The following is a 22044-nucleotide window of genomic DNA, read 5'->3' as shown; positions in this document are numbered from 1 at the left end:
CATTCTGCCAAAAAAAAAGGTAAAATTCAAAAATCTTTTTTTCTCAACAAGATTTACCAAAAATAATAATAATAATAATAATAATATAGAGGATAGACAATTACAAATTTTATTTGAAATTCCAATAATTTATAGGACAGCTAATTTGGCACATCAACTGGTAATGCATTTTTTTTTCCACCTTTCATTTGCAGTATTTTTCAATACAAATGCTGACTTGTTAAAACAATAATACAGAATATATATATATATATATATATAAGTACTGGCCCTAATTCCAATAAAGAATAGAGGGAAAGCTGATTTGGTACGTCACTCGCAATGTTTTTTTTTTTTTTTCCACCTTCCATTTGCACTCTTTTTCAACACAAATAATGATTAATAATGATTAATGACTTTTAAAAATAATACAGGAAAAAAAAAACTTTTATATACCATATATATATCAAGCATGGTTAAAGTAGACAACCAAGAGAGGAAGCCTTATTATATTGAGGTAAATTTGAATTTTTAACACCTCTTTTACCGTTTTGATTATCTCCAAAGAAATTAGTTTTTGTTTAATTTAGTGCATTTTGGATAAGTTTTTTATATAAAAAAATTTATTTAATTATTTACTATTTTGGAAAAATATAATTGTATTAAAAAAAAAACACGAACTTAGCTACGGCAAACCCTAATCAATAAAAATCTATTACCAAAAACAATATAAAAAAAATAAACTAGCCTCATCACACGCGCTTTGCGCATACAATGAGACTTTTTTTTGGTAGCAAAATTAAAAAAAATAAATAAATAAAACCGTGTTTTAATTTTATATATAATTTTTATTTTGAGAATCTAACTTATAAGTGGATAAAGTAATTTGAAAATTAACAGAAGAGTGGCCCTATTTTTTAGGCAATATTTTAGTGAAAATTAGAGTTGTATTTTTACCTGATTGTCTTTTAATTTTGTTTCTACTTAAACATAGGAGTTTAGGGGCATTTTTGAACAAAAAAAAATGAGAATCCCAAATAGAAGAAACCTCTTAAATAATAGTATAGATAGTTTAAAAAAAAAAAAATCATATTTTATAGTGGTCTCATAGTGGTATGTGGTCATCCAATTCAATCCAAAACCCACGGCCACACCACAACCTAACCCCAAAATCCACAACCCCTAACCTAATTACCATTATAATATGAATAGGAAAAACAAAAAAATAAAATAAAAGCAAAAGACATCACTCCATAGTGATTTCGGAAAATAGTTTTGCTTATTAAAACTGATTTAAGAAAAGAGTTGTCAAACAAATCAACTTTACTGGCACCCACCACTTTTTTTTTTAATAAAAAAAATCATTTAAACTGTTTTTAAAATGGGGTACAAAACATGCTCTTTTGGAGTTCTTCTTTTTTTTTTTTTTTCCTCATTAAATTAAATATATATTTTAGAGAAAAATTAAAATATTTTTGAGAAATATATTAGAGGCAATTAGGAGAGAGAGAGTGTGAAGGCAAAGCTGGCGAGAGTCGCATGGGGGCATATAGCAAGAAACAAAAAATAAAAAAATAAAAAAAATAAAAAAAAAAAAGTCCCAACCCAGCGGCAGCGGTAACGGCAGAGACCTTGCTGCACACGCCCGTTTACAACAACAAAATCTGTTCTACTTCTACACCACTCCAATTCCAAATTCCAACAAACCATTTTACATTACGTCAATATATATATATATACACACACACAAATACAGATACTTCACCACCCATCTTTTTTATTATTATTATTATTACTCCAATATTATTCATCACCAAAGCCCACTACCACCTCTCAATTCTCACATTTCTCACACACGCCTCTCTGAGTCTGACTCTCTCTTTCTCTCTCTTATTTATTACTATTTACAAAACATGCTCTTTTGGAGTTCTTTTTTTTTTTTTTTTCCTCATTAAATTAAATATATATATATATTTTAGAGAAAAATTAAAATATTTTTGAGAAAATATTAGAGGCAATTAGGAGAGAGAGAGTGTGAAGGCAAAGCTGGCGAGAGTCGCATGGGGGCATATAGAAAGAAACAAAAAAAAAAAAAGAATGTCCCAACCCAGCGGCAGCGGTAACGGCAGAGACCTTGCTGCACACGCCCGTTTACAACAGCAAAATCTGTTCTACTTCTACACCACTCCAATTCCAAATTCCAACAAACCATTTTACATTACGTCAATATATATATATATATACACACACACAAATACAGATACTTCACCACCCATCTTTTTTATTATTATTATTATTACTCCAATATTATTCATCACCAAAGCCCACTACCACCTCTCAATTCTCACATTTCTCACACACGCCTCTCTGAGTCTGACTCTCTCTTTCTCTCTCTTATTTATTACTATATTTTTTTTTTAACTTTTACTCCTTAGCTAGTAAGTAATTAAAACCAGGAGTAATTTTTTTTTTTTTTTAATTTAAAAAAAAAAAGTAAATATTTGGTGTTGGCAATAAGCAATAATAAACACACGAGACTACCCCTCAAGAAAAGCCAACCCAACCCCACGCGAACAAGAAGAAGAAGAAGCAAAGCTAACAAACGAAAGCTAAGCAAGAAAGAAAGAGCAGAATAATAAGGGTGTCTCTCTCTTGGACTGATTCGTTTCAATCGCATCTATCTATCTATCTATCTATCTATCTCTTCCTCTCAACCTATTCTCTCTCTCTCTCTCTCTCTCTTTCTTTACTTTCTCTCTCTCATCACTATATACTATTTCTTCTTCAAAGCATATATAGCATACAAAGCAAACCACAGAGAAGGAAAAAAAAAAGAAAAGTAGGTGCAAGGTGAAATATAAACAAAAGAGAAATGAGAAGAAGAGAGGCATGGATGGTAGTGTTGCCCTCTCAACAGACATAATTTCATTTCCTTTTGATTCTCTCTCTCTCTCTCTCTCTACAAGTATCTTTTTTTATTTTTTTGGTTGGAGGTATAAATTTTGTCATTGAAGAGTCCGCCTTGTGTTGAGGGAGGTATCTTTCCTTCTCTTTCATGCTTCTTATGTGGTAGCGTTTATTGTTGGCCCTTCACATTGCGCTCCTTTAATACCATCTTCTCGATCAATCCCTTCAAATCCTTTGCCTTCCTCATCGACCAGCTACCCCATCTCTTATTCTTCATATCAATATTATCTCTGACCTTGCCCATACCATTTGCCTCTTCACCTTCTTCCAATCTTTTCAAACTTGTATTCAATACTATCACTTTATATATCATGGCTGTCCAAGCTCAATACCCTTCAAATGTTCTCCTTTTAAACAGGTTTGCATTCTCTCTCTCTCTCTCTCTCTCTCTCTCTCTCTTCTTTCTCTAGCTAATATTTCCCTAACTCTTTCTTTATTTCTTTGATTGCCTATTTGTAGAAACGGGCAAGAAGGGCATGATTATTCATTACAACCTCAACCAGGAGGATTTCTTGATCAATCCCCTATGTTATTCAACAATGGAGGTACACTTTTTTTTTTTTTCTTTCTTTATAACCCAATTGAACTACTCTTGTTTATGCCATTGAAATGGGCTAACTCTGAAGTTTGAATTTTGATAAATGACAGTGGGGACTACTTGCAATAATCCGAGGAAGAGAGGAAGAGAAGTTGCGGCAACTATTGGGGTGTCATCGTCTTCTCCAATCAATCCAATATTCTCTTTGCAATCACAGCCTCCTCAGCTTATAGACCTTTCTCAGCTCCACAATAATACCCATCACCCCAATGTGGTCTCCACAGGCCTCCGCTTATCCTTTGGAGACCAACAACAACAACAACAACAACAATTACAGCAGCAACAACAGCAGCAGCAGCAACAGCAACATCAACAACATGTATGCCACTCATCTCCTTTTCAATCTGTAATAACAGATGACTATGCAACTCAAATCAAACAACAGCGTGATGAACTCGAGCAATTCCTTCTAGCCCAGGTATTCATTTTCTCTTTGCTCAAATGGGTTTTTTTTTTCTTTTTTTTCAATACGAAAATTTGGCATTAAAATTTTGTTCTGGTTTAACAGGGAGAGCAACTGAGGCGCACATTAGTGGAGAAGAGGCAGAGGCACTACCGTGCGCTGCTGGGCGCAGCAGAAGAGTCGGTAGCTCGTAAATTGCGAGAGAAAGAGGCGGAAGTGGAGAAGGCCACGCGCAAGAACGCGGAGTTGGAGGCACGCGCAGCGCAACTTAGCGTCGAGGCGCAGGTTTGGCAAGCCAAGGCTCGGGCCCAGGAGGCCCAGGCTGCGTCTCTACAGGTCCAACTCCAGAGGGCTATAATGAGCGGAGGCGCCTCGGCGCAGGATAGCAGGAGGGTGGAGGATCAGCTAGGGTGTGCAGTGGGCTTAGATGGCCAGGCTGAGGATGCCGAGTCGGCATACGTAGACCCGGACCGTGTCGTCGTGTCCAGACCGAGTTGTAAAGCGTGTCGGAAACGTGCCGCGTCGGTGGTTCTGTTGCCGTGTCGGCATCTGTGCCTCTGTACAGAGTGTGACCAAGTGGCTCAAGCTTGCCCACTTTGCCTCATCATGAGAAACTCCAGTGTTGAAGTTTACCTTTCTTAGGGCTGATTCTTTGCTCAAAGCCCAAATTGTCGATAGCCCAGGCCCAGTAAGAGGCCCAATCAGATGATTGTCCCTTTTCTTTTTCTTTTCTTTTTGTTTCATAAAAAAAATTTTATTTAAAAAAAAAAAAGGAAAATCAAATAATATCGAGTATAATAAGAATTACAATCTCTCCCTTTTTCCTTTTTTCTTTTTTTTTTTTGGTTCCCCCTCTTGGAGTGGAAATACCTAGAGGTGATGTACATGGGCCACATGGGTAGTGGCATTGATTTTGGTTCTTTTTCTTTTAAATTTTATTCAATATTATAAATTCTTTTATTTGATAGTCACTTTTTTTATCCTCGTGTTTTATTGATTCTTCTGTTAATTAATATTGCATTATGCATTAGCTAAGTATTGATCCTAAAGTGTCACACTAGTGCAGCCATAGTAAAAACTTGGCCTTTTTTTTCTTTTCTTTTTTGGGGTATAACAGCTTTTTCTTTTGAGACTTATTTTATCGATGTGCATAATGCTACATTATTACATGCGTTGATTTTCTTGAAAGGACATTCTTCTAGTTTTTTTTTTTTTTTGTTGATGAACCATTATTCTAGATTTCAATCATAAGCAGTATCAAGCACAAAATCAAGAATCCCAGCTTTTGCGTTAGATTATTAGGGTTCAAATGACCCAACAGGCATGTATAGTGTAGACTGTGTAGTGTTGTCAAATTGTTGTCATTTTGTACTATGGATTCATTGAATGACATTATGATAGGTATTTATATATTACATGTACAGATGATCATTTCTTTTTGAAGTAAAGAAATGCTTTCAGATGTGAAAGGTCTTATATTCACCTAAGTTGTAAAAGCATGTGCCACTTCTATAATGAAATTCTTTCCAACACTGTCTTTATGCATGCATGGTAAACTCCTCTTGCAAAGTATTTTTTTTTTTTTCAAATTTTGACTTGAAATTTAGTTTCTAATATCTATTATAGAAAAAAAATATATAAAAAAAAAAATTGACCTTATCAAAAAACAAAATTTGCAAGATTGAATTGTTTGTGATACTTTTTATGTTTAGAAACACATCATTTTCACTAGGAAATTCGAGTCTCTTGAATATAGCCATCTTCTAGATCACTCTAGTTGCAATGGACCAAAACTTTTCTTCCTTTTCCATTAGCTTAGGTTGGAGTTGCGTAAACCAAATGAAACTTTTATTTTCAGCCTTCATATTGTAAGGCGTTTAGTTCTTTGTTAGGTTAAGGATTCCCTTATAACTTAGTTTTTTTACCATATGAAGTCATGGATGGCAAAAATTAACCAATTCACTCCTTCCCCTTTGAGCCGCCAAACTCTTAAAACTCTTAAATGTATATATACATTTTATTTTATTTTATTTATATTTAAATTAATTGTGCAATGGTCAGTTTACGAGTATAAGTGCTTGCGGAGAATAGGGGCAAAGACCAAAGTTCAAGTCTACAGAAAAAAAAAATTTAACATACATATACACTTAAATTAGACTAAAATATAATATAAATATAAATTATTATGCATTAAATTTGATACATATCAGTGTTAAAATTTATTTATTTTTAGAGATTTTATTATCATTTCTTAAGTTCATCGTTCATCTTTATGTTTCATCCTTATCTCACAATGTCGAAATCACCTCCTTAGAGATGGTAGAATGTCTCCAATCTATCTCGTCCTCATTGTTGTGATGGCCTTCATTGTCCTGAAAAGGGGGATGGGCAATGTCGGAATCATCTCTTTATAGATAGTAGAATGCCTCCAATCCATCCCGTCCTTCTTGTTGTGATGGTCTTCATTGTCCCAAAAGGAGGGATGGGATGGAGGATGGGGTACCTATGATCTGATCCCACCCCATCCCATGGTCTTCACGAGTTGTGCTTCTTCAATTCACTCTTGAAGAAAGGAAAAGATAAAGATAAAGACCGACAAGGTGTAAAATTTTAAGCCCAGACTAGACTTCAAGCCCAAAATAGTAATTTGCTCTGGTTTCCAATTTTTTTCAAACAATTAATAGTATTTTTACATTTACATTTAAATGCCCAAATACAGTTTCTTAATTGCCTTTTAAATGGTAGTTGTTAAAACTCTACTACAGCTCAATTATAAAAATGATTTGGTCATTGTAAGTTGTAACCTTGCCAAGTAAGACCAATGGTACCCACCAACTGATGACACATTTGGTTTGTCAAACTCATTGGAGACAGATATGTCTGATCTGATCTGTGTGGCTTAACAACTCTCTATATTTCCACATTAATTTGTACTTTACTATTTTATGTTTTTTTTATAAATAAAAAATAGTGTAACCCTTTTCTAATAAAAATTACAGTACACTGTGTATTTCTACCACTACTTTTTAAATTTTGAACAGTCAAAATAGTGCTTCAGAAATTCAAGGTTTCAGTATTCCACTAATTCCGCCCAAATAGAAGAGGAAAAAAAAATGGTGAAGGAGAAGTTATAAACAGCTACCCATTTCATTGACCAAAACGAACGTGAGAACAGAATTGAGTCTTCTCAATCTGTGAAGTTGTTGAGCTTCGTCCAGATATTTTAAGCATGACATGGGACATTAATTATATAGTTGTAACTGGTAAACTAGTTATAGACTCCGAGGCCCAATGTGGCTTCTGAGATTCCGTAATATGACTCTGAAATTCTTGACATTGGCCCAATCAAAACATAAATGCTATATTAATTCACAAGTTTTTAAGTGATTTCAAAGCATAGAAAATTGTATTCTTTTCTTTTAAATTTATGACGAACTTCATTCGTTAAATTTATAATGAGGTTTACTATAAATGTAAGAGAAACAAGCAGCATTCATCGAGAGTAGCTAAAAATTTTTCTTAGTACACACTGCCAAGGCAAATAGTGTTTAACCTGTTCATACCGTTTGAATTATTAATGTTGATAGAAAAAATGGTACCACTTCTCGTTGTTGTTATTATCTAAATTTTTTTCTTAGTACACACTGCCAAGGCAAATAGTATTTAACCTGTTCATACCGTTTGAATTATAAATGTTGATAGAAAAAATGGTTCCACTTGTTGTTGCTATTATCTAGTGAAAGCGAACCTTCTAAAGGGGAAGCAAATTCTTCAATTATACACAAAACGTTGGATTTAGACCGTTGAATCTTCAATGTGAAGCAGCTGCGTTTCCTAGTGCATTGAAAAGGCAGCCACGCTGATTTTGAAGACATTGTTCCTTGATGTCTCATTTGGGTCCATATATATTCAGTGGATTCCAATTCTTAGCAATGGAAAATATATTTATTCTTGTTCTCTTAAATCAACAAACAAAAATAAATAAATAAATAAATAAATAAAACTTAAGAATGTTAATCCAAATTCCAAACCATTTTGCAGTCAAGTGCTATATTGAAAAATATGAGAAGAGCTTACGCCCTGTGGCCAGTAAAACTAGATACGTTAGAGTGCAGACAGGTGTCTGTATCACAACATGTCCAGTGAAACTGATCACTAAACACAAGTCATGTCTAAAAAATTAAACCACAAATTAAGAAGAAGAAGAAGAAGAAGAAAATGTGATAAATTGGCAACTTTGAAGAAGTTATCTTTAATAAATATTAAAAAGAGTTATTTAGGATTTGTTTAGATATCGCTTATTTTGCTGAAAACTGAAAATACTATAGCAAAATATTTTTTATTGCTAGATATAATGTTCATGCGTTTTTTATCACTTGGCTGATCCATGAACAGTGTTATGGGACCAGCCAAAAAAATGCAAACGCAAAAACACCACTACGCAAACGCATACAAACTTAAACATGCCGTTATGCAAACGCACACTTAATTAGCATATTTCACAAAGGTGAAAAGAAAACTTACGCAAAGGCATGCATTTAGTTTAGTCTGACCAAAAAAAGGTCAATTAATTAGACTTTATATATATATATATATATAGGCCCTTCTTTGAATATGATACATGACCAAGGACAGATTGAGATCATAATTACATTTAATTAGTATATGAATAAATTAGCTCCAAAGTCCTAACTGTTACTGACTTTCTGATAAGCTGGAATGTGATTGTGTGATCACATGGCCATCACACACCACTTTGTCCAATGCAGCAACATGTATGTATCAAGGGTAGTTTGGAAGGTGTGTCAACTCTATGGGGACACGTCACACTCAGTTCCTGCTGAGTGCTGACCCAAGAAAAGCTTTTAAAAAAATTATTTGAAAATTTAAAAAAATTTATAAAAAAAAAAAAAAAAAAAGAGTAAAAACCACAAGTATTGAGTTTTTCAAGGAAATTAGCTGTGCCTAAAAGCTTTTAAAAAAATTATTTGAAAATTTAAAAAAATTTATAAAAAAAAAAAAAAAAAAAGAGTAAAAACCACAAGTATTGAGTTTTTCAAGGAAATTAGCTGTGCCATATATAAGCTATATCACAAAAGAGGCTGTCCAATTTTACATTTCAATCGAAGTAGCGTAGAAGCTGTTAGATTTCATGGCTGTCATGGTTCAAAGAACAAAATTTTTGAGCTGTCATGATTTCAGGACAAATAAGATTCCTTTCATATCGGTAAAGCCCATTTATTCACTCATTTCAATTAACTTATTGTATATTGATGCTTTTCAATCTGGACCAAAACTATACTTTGGGGGAGGCAGGGTTATTTAAGTCTTTAAGATTCTTTTCCTAGCTAACTAAGTTGGTGAATGAAGCCATGAATGACGCAAACTTATCTAGAAAGAAGCATAAAGAAAGACAATTACAAGTTAATCACTCTTTCTTTTTTCACACTTTCACGAATCTCTAAATGAGTTTAGTAGAGGTGAGAATTGAAAGTTTAGACTTATTCATTTAATTTTATTTTAAAAACAAACTGAGTTTAAGTTTATTACTAAACAGTATTACAAGATTGATTCATTTTGCTGTTAAAAAAAAAACCACAACTAAAAATTTTTACACCTTTACAAATCTATGAATTTTTATTACAAATGAACTAATGACAAAGTTTAACTACAAAAACCTCAATAAAATAAACATTACTACATATTTTGAAAATCTAATTATTGAATTGCATTTTCTTTACACTCTTAATACACATGTCAAATTTTGTGTCAATTGGATATTATTTACTATATGATCTATAAATTTATATTTTATACATAATTTTATAACGCAAAAACTTGCAATTTAAACAACTTATTGATAATATAACTATTAATCTTTAATTTTCTAGAAATTTTGCAAGCATGAAGAATATAAGAAAAAGATATAATCTTATGGTAGATTTGTCAAAATTTACCTCCAATAAAAAGATATTGAGTAAGGTTGTAACTTAAAGTTACAACCAATTTTATAACTAAATTTTGTCCATGAACTAATTATGTTATCAATAAACAACAAATAATAATCTAATATCATATGAACCCATTACAAACTTATTTAATATAATTTAAAGTCTATGTATGAATAGTTTTAGACAATTATACATAAAAAAATATAATATAATCTTTAGGTAAATCAAGGCTCATGTTCATGAGTTTGTTTCCAAACATGTATTATGTTTAAGCTTTTCTCATTTATTAATCGAGCCTAAAGTTGGGCTTGAGCTTCTTTTTTTGGGGCTAAACAAATGAATATAAACAAGTTTTTTCACGAGTGAGTTATTCATAAACAACTTGATTTATTTAAAGTCTTGCTGACTCACTCCTCCAAGTCACACATCAAAACCATATTATATATTTTCGTTTCTTTCTTATTATATGATTAACAAATTTGGCTCCTCCGCTAGTTTGACATCTTTAAATTCGTATAAAGTGCCTTAAATGATTAAAACAAGATTTATTGATGGCTTTGAATAGCAGAAGCTAAAGCTTCACTAAGTTGAAATGAATGTGTTGCCTAAACAAAGCTTTTAGCTTTATTGAGAATTCCACTCCCAAGTTGAACTGCATTCAAGTGGACTCTAAATGTACCTAAAATTTGCTTATAAATTAAATATCATCAACCCTACCATATCCCAATTTTCTAAATCTTAGACCTGTCTATATAACACTAGGATGGGACAAAAAAAATGCACGTTTAACATACCCATTATTGATTGTTGTCCACATGACCAGTCCACCATGTTAAGGTCTTGATGATTAAGCATATATTACATAAATATATATGGGAATGGGACCAAACTAAAGGGTTTGATTCGTGGAACAAATTTGCCTGCCTAAGTTTGAAAGTCAGGTAATGATAAGGACTTTGATGGGTCTCATAGGAATTACCATGGTAGCAAGCAAGCAATTGACCCATACAAAGCAAAATAGAAATGCCGTCCATGAAAGCATTTGCTTTTGCCTAGTATCCTCCACACTTTTTCATCAATGGAAGTGGAGGACAGATATATCATCCTGTCTTCTTGCTATAATTGTCGCTATTTGATCTCAGTTTTCATGATAAGTCTACCAAACTGTTTATGGTGAGCTTCTTCTTTTTTAACAAGTTGGTATTTGATTTAAACTTTTGTATCTCTATGAATAAAGGTTGTGTCCAAATCTTTAGTTTCATCATTCTGATTGAACATGACTTTAACGTATATAGGATATTAATGCCTATTCCATGGTCTTGGCTAAGTTAAATTTCACTTTAGTTGTTTATTGGGGTGAGGATGGTCCACCCATTTTCTATTTCTTTTTTATTCTTCTATAGAAAAATTTGAACCTAAAATCTATCTCCTCCCACCTCATCCTATTTGTATTATGTGTTAACCCACCACTAGCACAAGAGTGGAATATAGAAGCCGAACCCATTATCTATTGGGCCATGGAAAAAAATGCTACTATAGGTTCCTATATATATAGAGAAGCCATCTATTATTTTATCTCAGTCCTTTTCAAGCATAGTTATTAAAGCTTTGCATTATATCAAAGACGTGAAAGGCTACGAATAAAGCATATACACAATAGAGATGGTAGTGATCACTTAGGACTAAACTTTAATCTCTACCCAAAACATTAAGCCTAGCACTTGGATGTGTCTATGTAGGCATGACGATTTTTTTTTTTTTTTCTGTTCTTTGAAATCATTTTTGCATTGAATCATGGCTACCAAACAAAGTCGATCTAAGCTTTAAAAACAGTACACCTGTCTTTTTAATTAATCTAACAGGTACCATTTTCTGCCTAACAACTCAAAATAAATTTAATTAGTGATAAAAGCAGTGTGAAAAAAGGGGCCCTTGATATGATGCACCATGGATTGCAGTTTGACAAAAGAGAGACATTGATCTGATGCATTATTTTGGTACTCTTTATCTAAACATGCATGTTCTTCAGTACAACTCTTTGGACTTTTCTTTTCTTCAATTCTGTTAGGTGAGAAACCTTATTTTCTTTTTCCTTTGTTGTGATGCATCTCAAACAGAAATAGTAAGGAAATCGAAATCGAAATTGACATTTATTTTCAGCTGTTGAAGGAAATGTTAACTATAATTTTTAATAATGGTAAATGAGTATGAATATGAAATCACGATAATCCATGATAAAATAGATTCGTTCTTGTTGAAAACCAACCACTCCCCACCCCTCTCTTCTTAGGGTTGCTCAAGGGCCCAGAAAACCCAACCCACCCGACCAATGTGAGATGGGTAGCGGACCATTTCGTTTTTAATTAAATATCAACCCCCACTTATTTATAATATATCAAAATAGAACTTGACGTGTCCAGAAAATAGATAATTTATGATTAATTATGTACTAAATTTCACAACTATATTATTTTTGATGTTCAAAACCAAAGAGTCCATTAAAATATTATCTTCCATTTTGTTGCAAAACCTAGTAAATAATATTCGTGATTGAAAATACTCATTTCAACATTGCAATAGAAATTAGAAGGATAAATACAAGTACAACCTCTCTATAACCATATTGACAAGGTATTGATTTTCTAGTCCTTACAAGCCATTGGTACGATAATGATGTCAACATTGAGATCCAGTGACCAACATTGAACCCAAGAGTTGGGGTTAATGTCGAATTAAGTGTGAGCTTCAAAAGAGATGAGATGATGGTCCCTCTATCTCGGCGATGCTTGGGTGCGTCAGTTACACTACTTGTGTTTGCAATGCTTGTGCATGGGGGGCATGTGTAGAATGTATGAAGTGCCACCAACCATTGGGATTTCTTAATGGTGCGATTGATCACCTTAGTTTTTTTTTTTTTTAATGGTGGTTTTCCCTAAGCTTAGTTCATATAAACCTAAACTCAATAAAGCTTATTAACCTTATTTGAAACTAGAAAACATATTGGAGGGTTTGGTTATAAGTGGAAAAGGTGTTACGCACCCTCACAATACCCAATTATAATTGGGACCTAACTTTTTATTATCTCTTAGTAATGTGTCATGCGTGTAATGCAATATAAACAAAATACTAGCCCAATTTTAGGGGTATATCTCCCTTAATGCATGCATCAAGAATAACACATGAGTCTTAATATCAATATTTTTTTTCAGAGGAAAAGGCAAAACAATTTTAGTTGGAAATCATTATTGAAAGCTCAAGACTGACAAAGGACCAAAGTCAAGAAAAACTTAAAAACTCGACAATGCCCATTGCAGTCATGTTTTAGGCGGCTCTAGCGATTATTAGGATCTCATCATTTCTTGATAAATGATGCGGTTTGTCTGTTGATATGTTTGAACTAAGGGATCACACAAAGGGAGAAATATTTCATGTTATCATTTGCTAATGCATTTTTAAAAAGGAAAACCTTAAAACTAGGCTTTTGGGTTTGAAATTTGGATTTTTTTTTTTTAACAAAGATAGAAATTCTACTCTACCATAATCCAAGTGTATATGTATGTGAAGTTTTCTTGTGGAGACTTGAACCCCAGCCCTTGCCCCCTCCCCCCATACCCTACAAGTACGTATACTTATAGAATGATCATCGCACCAAAGATGTGTGGTGATGAAATTTTGATATTAAAATTAGTGGAAAAAAATGGCAAATGCCCTTTTGAGCCAAAATTGTAGCATTTTGCCTCTCTCCCAAACTAATTACGGAAATGTCCATCTTTTGTAACTCAATTTGAGATAAATCAAGTAAAAAAAAAAAAATTTGGAGCCCTATAGCGGCATTTTAAGGAGCCTATAGTGACGTTTTGTAACTCGACCTCCATGAAGTCAATTATAGACAATTGTTTTTTTCTTTTTTACCTATAACTCGACTTTATGGACGTCAAGTTACAAAACGCCACTATAGATCCTTAAAACGTCACTATAGGCTCCTTAAATACTCCGTTATAGGGCCTCACTCAATTTATCTCAAATCGAGTTTCAAAAAAGAGGCATTTCTCTAATTAGTTTGGGAAATGAGACAAAACACTACATAATTTGCGCGAAAAGAACATTTGCCCATTTTCTCCTAAAAGTGGGGGAAGCCTGAATACAGATTTAATTTTTTAAAAGCCTGGATAGGAAAACCTTAAAACCAAGCTTCATTTCTAACCAATTTTAATACTATGATGCCATTTACCTACTCTAATTGTATGGTCTTTTAAATGTCTTTGGTTCAAATTTGGGCTCGTAGTTATTTTTAGGTCTTGTAATCTTTAAAATAGATGAAGATTGCTTGTATGTTATTCCCAATAGATAAGGTTATACAAGTCCATGTTATTTTAAGTTGCTGGAAAATATTATTAGGTTGGAGGTTTGAGTTTGGGAATCAACTTTTCAAAATAAAACTTCGAGAATAAGCCTACCTACTAATCACATATTCCAAACCTTAGATGTAAGAGTTTTGTGAAATAGATACAACATTTTTTCGGTAGCTACTTGCTACAGTAATGCTACAGTAAATAGGTTACTAGTAGTTGTTTACTGTAGCATGTAGCTAAATTTTTTTAGCTATGGCACCACTAATGTAATACAATATTTTGTACTTTGAGGAGGAAAAAATAGCATTATTGCAGTATGCTTCCACCAATAATGATGCTCTTAGACATTTCTACAAGCAAACAGGACATGATGAATTTTACATGGAAGGTTTTGCAATATGGGTAAGAATAAGATCCAATCTTCCTATAGCAATTTTTTTCAAATTCATCGATTATTAATGAACAAAACCCGTGGCACCAAATTCTGTCCTCCACTCCAGCTACTGTCCTAGGCTTCTAGATGTCTATAAATGAAGTTGTAGACAAATCTTCAAGAGATGTTAACGAACGTAGCAAAAAACTGTTTTCCTCACGAAAAAGTATTAGGTATTCTTGAAATATAGTAATATGATGCCTCACGTAAATTTTTTATAAAAATAAATAACATTTAATATAAAGTGGGGCATAAATTCAAAAATTAGTTCTTGTATTAGGATTTTTTAATTTATTGGTATAGAATAACACATCACCTATACGGTGAAGGTACCTACTAACCGGGTCTAAATTTTACTAGACATCCAAAATAATATCTAGCCTTAAATTACATAAAAGCTAGTTAGGTCAATTATTATGCATGATTCGGTTGTGGAAAATTTTAAAGATGATGAAACTTTAACTTAGGGATATGCTCCATCCTAATTTCGACTTACCATGTGACAAAGACAATTCGCAACTATGACTCACACTTCTAATTGAAGGTGGCATATTAAAACATGAAATCCATTGATTTGGCCCTTTGTGGGACATAAAACACAAGTTGAGCCCTTTAAGTCTTTGCCTAACGAGATATTCTTCAAAGCAGCAAATGCTATTACAGCTAGCATTTTTCTCCAAATTTGAATGAGTGACTCTACACCATTTATGCAAAAAAGTGAAGCTTCTCTTCTTTAGAATCATCATTTTGTTGCATACAGAACAGAATTGGTCCTCACATTTCAAGATTTTGGTAAAAATATTAATTAAGCTGTGAGATAGATTCCCTAGTTTTGTCCTTCTCTCATTGCGTTTCCAACTTCAGCAAGCAAAGACTTTCGGTAAGAATTATTTATTACCAAGAGTGATGTGAAAGAAAGTCGACATTATAGGGGAACAACAAGAAAATGAGCAAAAGATCCTCTTGCATAAAGAGATATTTGCATACATATGGCAATGGCAAGGACTCAATATAGTTCCCTATCATTTTAAAAGTAGTCATATTTTATTGTTTCTATTAAGCCACAAGGTGATGATAATGATTATTACAATACAGTAATAATCCTAAAAAGCCTAGAAGGTCATCAAACCCCAATAATTTGGTCAATATTGGGGTAACTCAAGGATGGCTCTAGATTTTTATATTAAAAAAAAGTATTTGGTGTGAGTAATCTAAACGGTGGAAGAAATCAACAGACCTCGTGTCATTGTTGCCCAAATAATTTTTGTCCAAATAATTTGTAGAAAAAAAAAATATTATAAAATGAAGAATTATATAAAAAAAACTTATTCCAAATGAAGATTTATGAATAAAGTCTTCTATTCTGCGGCCTTCTCCTTAGACTCCATTCGATAGAGAATACAAGTTTTTTTCAAAGGCTAGACTAGGGATATTTTTAATTTAATCAATGTTGGTTCTATATTTATATTCCCCCCGTCAAGGAGTATGTATGTTCATCAAAAAAAAATGTCTATTTACCAAACAATGTTATAATTTATAAGTCTGTTTACAACAAAAAAAAACAACTCATGTTTTTATCTATAACTCTTAATCAAATAAATAAAATAAATATAAATATATAATAATTAAATGATTCAGATAAACTCCATGTGAGCCACATTAAGTCTTTTAATGGAGAAAATCTTACCATGCACATACAATTTTAATAATCGAACAAAAAAAGGTTGTATATACTAAGAGCATTCACAGCAGTGTAGCTATAATGCTATATTGCTAAAATTTAGCTCCACAAACACAAAAAAAAAACCCCTACAGCAGTGGAGCCATACTTAAAAAATTTAGATGAATTGCTACAGTGCACATCTATTTATAGATGTGCACTGTAGCTTGGAGCAAAAAATAATAATAATATTTTATTTCAGCCCCTTCTTTTTTTATTCTCTCTCATTCACTCTCATTCCATCTCTCTCCTTCACTGAAGCTCATCGTCATACCTGGCAGAGAACATCCATGGTGTTCTGACCAAGACTCTCCGGCAGCAACTTCACCCGAAACTTCTGGACCCCACTCTTCACGTCTTGTTGAGTTTCGGCCTTGGGGACAGCCCTCACGATCTTGCTCGAATTCGAAGTCACTGTCGAATCCTTTCCGGAACAGAAACCGATCGACCTCCCATAGTCGTCGAACGTGGGCGCCCACGTCAAAGACTTCGGCGCGGTGCCCTGAGCCCCATACGGCTTCACCTTGCCACCTTCATACGCATACGCACCATCATCGCGAATCGAATCGCAGCGCGGAGACTCCTCCGATCGCTTCCCATACGGATTGGACCCCAAATCGGACCAGCTCCAACCAAACCCTCCATACCTGTCGTCGAAATACCCACTGGCGTGGTCGAATTTCACCGGAGATTTGGGTTTTTTTTTTTTTTTCTTCCTGCTGTGAACTGCTGGTGGTGGTGGTGGTGGTGGTGTCGGTGGTGGCTGTGGCTGTGGCTGATGGTAGAGTGGATGTGGTTGGTGTTGTGGTTGTTTTTTTTGGATAGTAGGATATATTATTTTATTGTAGTGGTTATATTATTTTATTGTGATGTGTATATTATTTTATTGTATTAAAAGTTAAAATAGATCCACTGCTGCAGCATGTGTGTAGGTAAAATAGATAAAGTGACTTTTTGTGTAGCTAAATAGCTAAAATTTTGCCTTCACTGCTGTGAATGCTCTAATAAGATAAAGTTTAACTACAAAATTAGTTATAGTTTAAAACTACAATCTTACTCTATATCTTTTTATTGGAAATTAATTTTGACAAATCTACCATTGGATTGCATTTTCTTCTTATATCCTCAATGCTTGCAAAATTTCTAAAAAATTAAAAATCAATAATGTCATCAATAAATTGTTTAAATTGAAAGTTTTTGTAGTTTAAAATTATGCATGAAAGTAAATAATATCCGATTTGTACAAAATTTGATATGTGTATTAAGAGCGTAAAGGACATGCAATCCAATGGTTAGGTTATCAAAATACATAGTAATGTTAATTTTTTTAAAGAAAATTGTAGCCTTAAGTTACAACCAATTTTGTAGCTAAACTTTATCCCTACTAATATCATTATCAATGTGAATTAAGGGTCTAGAACAAGAATTGAATAGCTAGAGAGTGCCCAAAAAGAAAAAAAGAAAAAAAAATTCAACTTTCGTTCGTATATTTCCAATAATTGTAAGAAAAATGCAACATGCATAATAAATATGTGTCCCATTTACGGTTGAGAGCTTGAAATGTAATGTCTCCAAGGCATTGTACAAGAGGAAAAGATCAAGGGGACCCCCAGATATTGTGATGCATAAAACCAGAGCTCAGATTTTGACATTACAAGATGCGTAAAATAATCAAAATGGATGGTACATGCAGTAGCTCTTTTTTTGTTATCACAAGCAGGCTGTCCTGTACGGCTTGCTCCTTTGCTTTGCTTTCTACTCTGTTAGGTGGGATTGAAGGTCTACCAGTTTCTTCTTTTTATGAACAATACCAACCAAATGGGAATAGCAAGATAAAATCATGATCAATTGGCCTGTGTTCTTATGGGGACACAGACTAGGAGAAAACTCCAAAATGCTCTATCATCATGTACAGATATACATCTACTAGCTAGTACTACTGATGAATAATAGTGATGATGATGCCTTAGCAGGCAAGTGAAAGGAAATTTTTAAGAGGATTGGTTTTTACTATAAATTTCTCAAACGTACCTTTTTTAAAAATTTATTTATTTTAAGGAAAAACGTACAAATTTGATTTACTTGAACTTTTGACCATCCTATCTTTTACGGTAAGGAAAAAAGAAACGACAATAATTGTAAGAACAAACTTGCATACACATGGTGACATTTTTTTTTTTTTTTTGGTATTCTTGGTGGGTACATATTAAAATTTGCTCATAAGCTTAGTCCCACACTCCCACTTGACAATTATGTATGGCCTTTCAAATCAAAATAAGTTTGGAAACATTATTATTTCTTGCATTATAGATCTTCTCCCCCTGCAACCAACATGTGATTGATGAGAAACTTCCATTGATAAGGATAGGAGTTCTAAAAAAAATTTAATTTTGAAATTAAGAGCAAATTCAATTAATCCAAGGACCACTTTTTGTTTATTGATTGGGCCTAAGCTAAGGCTCTTGGACAAAGTGGTGAGAAATTTAAAACTCCTTAAAGCCGTTAAGAAAATATTGGTTTTTGGGATTTTGACATTGGCTAATTTTATTGCGTCCAATGTATCATTCTTTTGCTGGCCCATTAAATGCCCTTGTCTTTCCTCTAGTTATGGGTTCTGATTCTGCCAAATTAATAAACAAAATGGGCCAAGATTGCAAGTGAATTACCATTGTTTTGAGGGAAGGCCATATAAGTGGACTTTGTTACCACTTCGGAGCCCGAGGTGTAGAAACGATGAAGTTGTTCATTGTTCATTATATAGTATAGAGTTGTCAGGCTTGAAGGACCAAATTTGATACATAGTGTTTTGGGAGTAATGTATAATGTAGAAAACTCTTCAAGTTTGAACTTAAATTTGACCCAGGAAATTTTCTGTTCTTGTTTGTCAAAGAAGAAAGTGCACAAGGCCCATCAGCTGAAAATGGTTCATTTTTGTCTCCTCAATATAATGGGTTATTTAGCCTGGAAAGAATGAAAGGTGAAGGCCGTTCGGAGCTTGTTAACCTTATGGGTTGCACAAGTCATGTACTTTGAAAAAATGAGCAGAGAAAATTCAAGTTTTTTTTTTTTTTTTCAAAATAATAATAATAAATAACAGGATCTTTTTATGCGGGTGTTTGGGATTTTCTTTTCTATACTACTATTTAAAGGGCTTCTCTTGTTTGGATTCCTCATTTTTTTTAGTTCAAATATGCCCTTACACCCCTATATTTAAGTAGAAACAAAAGTAAAGGACAATCTAATAAAAATGTAACTCTAACTCTTACTAAAACATTGCTTAAAAAATAAGACCACTCTCCTATTAATTTTCAAAGCGCGTGTAAGGAGGCTAGTTTTAATTAAAATATATAATTTTTAGAAGTCATAAAAATCTTAACTTCTTCTGGGGATGTCATTTTTAAATAAAAATATTAAAATTATAAGGTGTTAAAAGTAAACTCCAAATTTTTTCAAAAAAAACTAAGTATTTGAGAAACTCACACTTCCTATTTTGTCTAAATCGTTTATAGTACATTTGTGTATATAAAAACACTCATTCTAGTAAAAAATTGGAGAACTTGGAGTTCTTAAAGCTATAGTTCTGTTTTAATGCTGTCTAGTTAATGAGGTTATTCTTTATTTTTAGAGAGAGAGAGTTTGTATTGTGTTTCAAAACTTTAAGTGTGATTTTTTTTTTTAAAAGAAACCAGAACTATAAATCGTTTATATGATTACTATTTACTCACAAAAAAAAAATCGTTTATATGATTAAAAGAAAGATTACAATAAATCAGAAGTTACAAGAGGAGTTACGTCATCAGGGATGGATTCCATCCAAACCAGAATCTCCTCACCAAATTTTGCCCATCTAGCTAAATAATGGGCAACTACATTGCCTAATCTTTTGATCAGAAACCTAAAGAGCATAAGAGTACCTTCCAAAATATGGCCATAAACTGGATGTTCCACCTCTTTTTCTTGTAAAGCCTTGATGATTAACTCTGCGTCGCCTTCAAAAATAGCCTCAATAATACTTGTAGGGATGATGGGCCCAGTAATATATATTGGGTCGGGGGCCCAGTCCGAGGACACCTAGTAGTCCGAGAATCGGTAAATGTTGTTATGGAGGTCGACGTTAATGAATAAAGAAAGGAATCTGGTCATGATGGTCCAAGAAGGTAGTTTGAGAAGGGATACTTCCTCGGCTTAGCAAAGCACATGTCAGAAAGTGCAGTCTGCCATCCAGAAGCAACGTTTCAAGAGATTCTATTGATAAGAATATACATCATGAAAGTACAGGACAGAGAAAAGTTATAAAATATCTAAGAGAAAGCTACTACCATCCCATTGAATGCTCTATAGCTAACTCTCTAGCCGCATTAAAGAGGAAGCGATACCTGAACAGTAATTTTCAACCTTATAGCTACTTCCAAAAATTTCAGGAATGTGCTGATGGGACAAGGATCAACACCAGCAATACGATCTACACATGGAGGGTAAAGATGAAAGGAGAACGATAGTATAAAATAGAAAAAAGGCCCTGAGAAAAAGGGATCGGAAAATTAAGAGAAAAATATTGTAGCAACAAGAATTATGCTTGTAATCAAATTCAAGAGAGATATATATATATATATATATGAGATTAAATTCTATAAGGATGGGGTGTAAAACCTATGTTTTACACCATCCAATAAATGATTGCCACATTAGCATTTTACTTAAAATTTATTAAAATTCAATACATCCTATCACACCTAATAACATCTCAATAGATTCTCAATTTGGTTGGATTTATATATGGGTATTAGAATTGATTGAGTGTGATTGTATTTATTCTTAAATATGTTATAAGATGATGTGTCATGTTGGGATTGGAAGGGTAAAACATAGGTTTTACACCACGTCCTTATAGAATTTAATCTCTATATATATATAAGAACTAATCTTCTCGAATTGTGCCGATGACGATTTTCTATAAATAAAACCAGTCTATATTTACTTTATTATCATCTAGATTTATTATAATTGTTACCTAATTCATCATAGTCTAGTTTTTTAACTCACTCTCTACAAATTCATTATATTAGGCTCTTTGGGTCTAGATCCTTTTACCTTTTGAGCTTATGAACCAAATTATGTCCTTACAATACTGATTGACATTTGACCCTAATTTTTTTTTTTTGGGTAATTTATCGGTGAGTGTACTTTTTTAAAAAATTTACCGTGATTTTTGTATACATGCATTTTGAATCATTTTAAGATGGATGCCAACCGAGTTCTATTATCTTAACAACAGTATAAATAACACACCCGTTAGCAAAATTAAACCGGTGATCTCATCCAATCATCCTACATATTCCATTATTCGTTTGCAACTAAATTTGAGTTGATTGTTTAGTTTTAGTCAAGACTAGCCTGCTTTCTGTATTGTTTTTAAAATTTTAAAAATAAAAATAAAAGACTAGCACGCCATTAAAGCTTCCATTGTTGTCTACATAATGTTAAATTCATACCATAGTCAAATTGAGTATTGAACTTCTTTGGTATGATGGTTTATTAGCTCAACCATTGGATTAATAAATTATTTGTTTTTATAAAGATATCGAAAAAAATTAAAGAATTACATTAAATAAACTAATATATATATATATATGTATATATA

The 22044-nt window shown here is 32.9% G+C and overlaps 1 protein-coding gene across 1 annotated transcript; it reads left to right on the top strand.

Annotated features, from left to right (window-relative positions):
- Positions 1-2522: 2522 nt before the first annotated feature.
- On the top strand, positions 2523-4918 carry LOC112023785 (E3 ubiquitin-protein ligase BOI). Its single transcript, XM_024056407.2, has 4 exons — positions 2523-3304; positions 3406-3491; positions 3595-3962; positions 4053-4918. The coding sequence occupies exons 1-4, from the start codon at positions 3258-3260 to the stop codon at positions 4587-4589; spliced, it is 1038 nt and encodes a 345-aa protein (XP_023912175.1). The 5' UTR covers positions 2523-3257; the 3' UTR covers positions 4590-4918.
- Positions 4919-22044: the final 17126 nt, after the last annotated feature.

Source organism: Quercus suber, unplaced genomic scaffold, assembly GCF_002906115.3.
Source record: "Quercus suber isolate HL8 unplaced genomic scaffold, Cork oak 2.0 scaffold_492, whole genome shotgun sequence".
Lineage (NCBI taxonomy): Eukaryota > Viridiplantae > Streptophyta > Magnoliopsida > Fagales > Fagaceae > Quercus > Quercus suber.
This window is presented reverse-complemented; position numbering and strand designations above follow the sequence as displayed.

Coding starts and splice junctions, on each gene's coding strand:
- LOC112023785 (XM_024056407.2), top strand. CDS start 3,258: ATGGCTGTCCAAGCTCAATACCCTTCAAATGTTCTCCTTTTAAACAG. Junction 3,305..3,405: donor AATGTTCTCCTTTTAAACAG/GTTTGCATTCTC, acceptor GCCTATTTGTAG/AAACGGGCAAGAAGGGCATG. Junction 3,492..3,594: donor TATGTTATTCAACAATGGAG/GTACACTTTTTT, acceptor GATAAATGACAG/TGGGGACTACTTGCAATAAT.